The sequence below is a fragment of the Dipodomys ordii genome, unplaced genomic scaffold (genome assembly GCF_000151885.1).
Source record: "Dipodomys ordii isolate 6190 unplaced genomic scaffold, Dord_2.0 Scaffold74, whole genome shotgun sequence".
Lineage (NCBI taxonomy): Eukaryota > Metazoa > Chordata > Mammalia > Rodentia > Heteromyidae > Dipodomys > Dipodomys ordii.
Genome location: NW_012267290.1, coordinates 5445562 through 5451872, shown reverse-complemented (window position 1 = coordinate 5451872; position 6311 = coordinate 5445562). Strand labels below are relative to the sequence as shown.

General features: G+C 52.9%; 1 protein-coding gene across 1 annotated transcript in view; it reads left to right on the top strand.

Annotated features, from left to right (window-relative positions):
* The window catches only part of Dlgap2 (discs, large (Drosophila) homolog-associated protein 2), a 463794-nt gene that overhangs the window by 410804 nt on the left and 46679 nt on the right, over positions 1 to 6311 (top strand). The window contains exon 8 of the mRNA XM_013024218.1: positions 4598 to 4745. Within this exon, the coding sequence (XP_012879672.1) occupies positions 4598 to 4745 (148 nt within the window). The remainder of the gene's footprint in view (positions 1 to 4597; positions 4746 to 6311) is intronic.

Here is a 6311-nt window from a genome sequence, read left to right as displayed (position 1 = left end):
CGGGTGGGTGTGGCACGGGTGGGTGTGGCACGGGTGGGTGTGGCGCGGGTGGCCATGACTGCTGTGGCCCTGTGGCAGGCGGCGTGGTGTGTGCACAGGTGCTGTGGATGTGTTCCCGTGGCGGCATGTGTAAGCGCCGTGGCTTCAGGAGTCTCAGGAAAGCCAGAGCTGCCCTGTGGTGCTGAGCATATTCATCAGGCTCTCCAGCCAGACAGGATGTGTGTGCGCGTGCGTGGGCGCGTGTGCATGTGTGTGCACGCCTACACACCTGAGTGCGCGTAGGCGATTTCACGTGTGCATTAGGGTCAACCTGAGACAAGAGACTGGAGACTGATGTCTTCTACGCCCTCTAGTATGTTTTAGTAGCCACACCTGTGCAGAAGTGGATGATTCCTGTTGAAAATTGGCCATAGTTCAGATAGATTTGGGGTCAGTGGCCACTCCACAGACCATTCTGCGGTCCTGGGTTCCTGGGCGCCTTCTGTCTGTCTGTGCCGTAGGATGGGCAGGTGCAGGCCCAGACCCTCCCCCCACCCCCCAGCGTCCTGGGCTTCCAGCGGCATGCACAGGGCTGCTGGGCCCAGGAAACGCAGACATGTTTCCAGGGCCCACACTCCCCCTGCTGCCTGCCTGCCCTCTGCCACCCCACGTCACCCCGGGTCACCAGCGAGAGACCACATGGGTCCCACAGGGGAGCTCACACCACAGTGTAAATAAACACAAGCAAATGAGAAAGCCATGATTCACACTCACGACCCACCGTGCGTCCTGAGACAGCACGCACCTGTGCCAGGGCCACCTGGACCAGAGGACTACTGAGGGAAGGAGGGCATCGGTGGGCCTTGCCCCCCAGCACTTCCCAGACCAGCCTCTGCTCATCCTCTGCACGCGCCGTCACCGAGGACGGCTGTGCACAGCTCCTGTCCTGCCTTCACGGTGCAGCGACGCCGGCCCTCCCGTGTGAGCCACAGGGCCCTTGCGCTGCCGAGCCAGCGCCACACTGCAGCGGCTTCCTGGCCACGGGTCCCAGGCTGTCACTGATAACCAGTTCACACCTGTCCTGACTCAAAAATACACCTGGCTCACACCTGTCAACCTCCTCAGGAGGCTGAGCTCTGAGGATCACGGTTCAAAGCCAGCCCGGGCAGGAAAGTCCATGAGACCCTTTTTTTTTTTTTATTGTGAAAATGACATATGGAGGAGCTACAATTACATGAGCAACATAATAAGTACGTTTCTTATCAAGCATTGTGGCCTCCTCTGTTTCCCCTTCCCATCCCTTCCCATCACCCCCAGTCCCCCATGAGACTCTTACCTAGAATTAACCACCAGAAAACCGGAAGTGGTGCTATGGCTCAAGTGATAGAGCGCTCACCTTGAGCTGAAGAGCGGAGGGACAGCGCCCAGGCCCAGAGTTCAAGCCCTACAACCCAAAGAAAAAGAAATGCACCTAGCTGTGCTACTCCTGCTGCTTGAAAGTCAACTGTCTGGACACTTAACTTTAATTATGAAAGCTCAAAAAAGGCCTTCACTCACTGCTTTTCCACCTCCTCAAACCAGTCTGTGAGTGATCCACGCAAAGTACACGCTCCTTCCTCTGCAAACACACCTCCTTCCTCTGCAAACGCACCTCCTTCCTCTGGAGACGCACCTCCTTCCTCTGCAAACGCACCTCCTTCCTCTGGAGACGCACCTCCTTCCTCTCTGCCTCCTTCACACCACCCCCACTGCCCCTCCCAGGAAAGCTGCTCACCCTCCCTGCTGCTCTTCTCCATTCATGGTCTCCTGAAGCAACAGCGTCCGTGTCAGAATCCAGTGAGATGGTCAGAGGGACGCTTGGCAGCTCTGCCTAACAGTGGAGCTCGTCAGCCCTCTCTCCCCATTTCATCCCCTATCAGGCATTTCTCAGTGCTGGCGTTCTCCTGTGTCTCCGTGCAGCAGTTATAACTTTGAGTTATGACTCAAAGCTGCTTTTTGTTTGGGGTCTTGTGATGTTCTTTGAGACAGTGCCTCACTCAATAGCCCAGTGGTTCCTGGAATCTCTCTTTCCTTCTGCTTCCCAAGTGCTGGGCAGGGAGTTAGCACCGTGGGGCCTGGTAGTTACTCTTTATCTCCTGTGGCTTTCTTTCCTCCCTGATGGGTCGGCTGGAAGGACAGCCTACACCCATGTCTTTTTATTAACCACAGTAATCATTGTGCTGTGACATTTGGTGGACATCGCTATCTGACTAGAGTATCTTTCTTGTTCTGTATAAAACACTGTTATTTTAGCTTCACATGCACGCAGGGCTAGCGAATACTTGATTAGCTGCAGTCAAGAGCAGATGATAGATCTGCCTTTCTATTGATCCTTACATTTCTATTATAGACTGCTCAAATTCCTTATTAAACTCAGCGTTTATCATTAGTGTCGCAGTTGTACATAGAACCTTTCTGCGAGTCTCAGCAGCAAATGACTGCCTTCCACAGCGAGCCAATCTGGCAGTGAGCTGTGGGAACTTATTTGTGAGACACCCAGAAAGTGGGTGACAGTTCCCTGAGCCCCTGGCAAGCCTACCACCAGACTTGGGAGACGGCGGGAGAGGGTCGCGATGTCCCTAGGCCTCATAGAGCCGCCTGACTCAGGGAAGAGGGTGGGGGAGAGAAGCGTGTGTACCACCTGACTCCCTCACAGGGCCACAGAAGGCCGGTCTCCCTGGACTAGAATGGCCCGCGCAGCACACTGCCCCCTGCTCACATTCCTACAGAGGGTGTGAGCACCTTCTGTCTGTATCTAATGGCATTTGTTGATAGTTCTCTTCTCTGCAACAGTCCGTGTGATTTGGAGTTGCATTGTCCAGATGGCGAATGCTAGATGTAGTTGTTGGCCATCTGTACAAACCCTTCGCCTGCTTTCCCCTGGACTGGTGTTGAGTTCCCTCCATGTCCATACTTTAATCCATCATCAGAGGGATGCTTGGACAATGTGCGCTCCATTCTGCAGGCCACGGCTTGCCCTGTAGGCTGAGTTCCTGCTGAGTGGCATTTTAGTTTAATACAATCTCATTTGTCTCTCGTTTGCTTCTCATTTACAGTCATAACAGAAAAATAGCCTGCCACAAATGTCTTGAAGAGTTTTCTACATTTTTCCTTCTGGTTGTTTCAGCGTTCTAGGTCTCGTGTATGACTCTCTCACTCATTCTGGGTTGATTCTTCTGCAGGGTAAGAGAGTGGTACCCAGATTCCATCTTCTACATAGAAACTCAACAGAGAAATTATCACTATAGGAAAAAGCCAACTGAAATTTCAAGAACAGAGAATATAGTATCTGAAAATTTACTACATGTGTTTAAGAGCAGATGGAGATAATAGGAAAAGGCTAGTAATTTGCAAACAAGTTAATAGACATGATCAAATCTGAAAAAAACACTGTAGCTAAATATTGAAGGAGACACATGCCAAGCCAGCACAGTGTCCTGAGTTCAATGGCTGTAACGGATGGAGTGAAGACTGGAAGAAGAGAAGAGTTGACAGGCACAGGTCAGAACAACAGGGCAAAGACATTTTTAATTAAACAAGTTTTCATAAATTCAGTTTTAAAAAATCAGGCCAAAAATGCTCAAGGAAGGCTAAGCAGATAAGTTGGAAGAGTTGCCTGCCAAACTGCAGAGAGCCAGCAAGGAAGCCCCAACACAGAGTCTGTGCATACAGGGACGAGTGTGATACGGCTGGGTCTCAGAAGAAATGAGACCCAGAAGACAATGATCCCCTAAAATGATCCCCCAACTCACCTATTGATCTAGAATTAGATCATCAACAGAAACTTACTGCAAATAAGAACTGGCGATCACACGCACTGAAAGCAAGAGCATGCTGGCAGAGCTGCCTCGCTCCCAGCCCCGCCAAGCTCATCAGAACACCCAATGGTGATAAATCTTTGCACACCTAATTCGCGGCACTACATTAAACTGGAGTTGATGTCGACATTGGGAGGAAAAGCTCCCTCGGACCTGGGCAGCTCTCCACTGGAGCTGAGTTTGCATTGTGCGGTCCAAGCTGTGAGCTGTCCTGACCCCAGGACCTGCCAGAAGTCATGCTGCACAGAGCTTCTGCAGACAGCCACCCCGTCACGTTTGATAAAATCCACATCTGTGGATGCATACCTCACAGTGTTTGCGCAAGACAAAGTTGTCTGTCAGAGACCCAAGTTCCTGGGTGACTCTCTGAGCCTGGGTTTGAACTGTTGTGTCCTGTGGGTCAGGCAGAAAAGAGGGGAGCAAACTGCAGGCCTGCACATGATGTAGGCACCTGGAGACCGGGAAGGACAAAGGAAAAAGGGAGGGAACTTGTGTTGAGCCAGATTTGCAGGGAGAGGCGGAGGTGGGACCACAGTGGATGCGGATGTGATCTCAGAGCCCGGCACCTCGCACTCTCCGGAGGAGATGTGACGGGCGGTCCAGGAGGTGACCTCAGAGCCTGGGTCCTTTGCTGACTCAGTCAGATGATTGACAGTCAGGTGATTCCTGGCTTCAGGCAGGGGGAGAGGAAAAGGGAAGGCTGTTCTCCGGGCAGACCTCCTGAGAACTCACACATTACCTTTGTGTCTCCTTCTTTGTAGCCAGAGCTACCTGCAAGCTGCCAGCGAGGTGCCCATCCCTCACAGCCTGGACCCGTCTGCCGGATACAACTCCCCAAAGTTCCGCTCCAGGAACCAGAGCTACATGCGGGCCGTGAGCACCCTGAGTCAAGCGAGCTGCGTGAGCCAGGTGCGCCCTCACCCTCCCTCCCTCCCCTCCCAGGGCCTCCGCCGCACCCTGCCAGCTGGGACTGTGGACTTAGTTCCCAAGGGCGACTCCAAGCACCTCGGTCCTGAACCCAGGGGAGGGCAGCCACCAGGCGCCCAGGACGCCCTTCCCGCACGGGCACACCTGGGCCTCAGCTACACCACCAGGAAAACTCCGGGGCCGGGGCCTGCCACTGGCCTTGGAAGTCAGTGCTGCATTTGAACAGCTTTCTCTCCACCCACAGATAAAGACTTCCTTCTAAGTTACCTCCCTTTTAGTCAAGGGAACTAGTTGGCCAAAATACTGCTTTTAAAAGCAGGTATGGTCCCAGAGAGTATAAACAGACACCAATACATGGGGAACTTTCCTCTTCCTTCTTCTCCTTCCTCTCTTTCCCTCTCCTCCCCTTTAGTGATGTCAAGATGGGATCTCCAAAAATAAGTCAGTAGAAATAACATCTTCACATGCCTGTCTCTATGGAGAGATGTAAATGATGGTGAGGTGGAAAAGCTGGGTGTATGGGGGTAGCGTTGAATTCTAGATTGTTTCTATTGCTGACTTCTGAGACGCGACTTGACTTTTAATTCTGACAAAGTCCATATTCCTACATAATGTGGTCCTGGGGGTGCTAGCAGGCAGCTGTGACATACCCATGTCAGGCCCTGACAGAGGGCCTGCCAGCTCAGGGACGGTGATGGCAAGGGCAGGGAGCGTGCTATGTCCTGGGCACTGGTAATGGAAGCCGTCAGCTGTCATTTTCTTGTGTGCGAAGCTACATCAAAATTCCATCTGAGGACCAGGTGTAGTGGTACATACCTATAATCCCAGACATGTGGGAGTCAGGAGGATTCGATTCATAGCACGAGGCCAGGGCAAAACCAGGAGACTCTACTTGAAAAAATAGCAATGCTAAAGGGGAAGTAGATATGGACCAAGTGGTAGAGCACTTGCCTAGCATGCACCAAGGCCCTTAATTAAAATCCCAGTACCACACACACGCGCACACATGCACACACACGCACGCACACTCACACACACACACCTGCAGTCTTGGGAGATTTGCTCACCCTCAGCAGGTCCTTGGTTTGGGATTGGGATGGTCTCAGGAACAGCAGGGCAGGTTGTTAGAGGAAGTTAGAGCTGCCAGCTTCTCACCAGGAAAAGGGGACCACGGAAGCCAGAGAAGCTGCTGGAGACCCACTGGACGGCACCACGCCACACTGCAAGAACACACAGCGCACTGCAGAGCATGCAGAGCGCACCACGGGATGTGCACACCACACTGCACCACACCACACTGCAAGAACACACAGCGCACTGCAGAGCATGCAGAGCACACCGTGGAATGTGCACACCACACTGCAGAGCATGCAGAGCACACCGTGGGATGTGCACACCACACTGCACCACACCACACTGCAAGAACACACCACACTTCAGAGCATGCAGAGCACACCGTGGGATGTGCACACCACACTGCACCACACCACACTGCAAGAACACACACCACACTGCAAAGCATGCAGAGCGCACCGTGGGATGTGCACA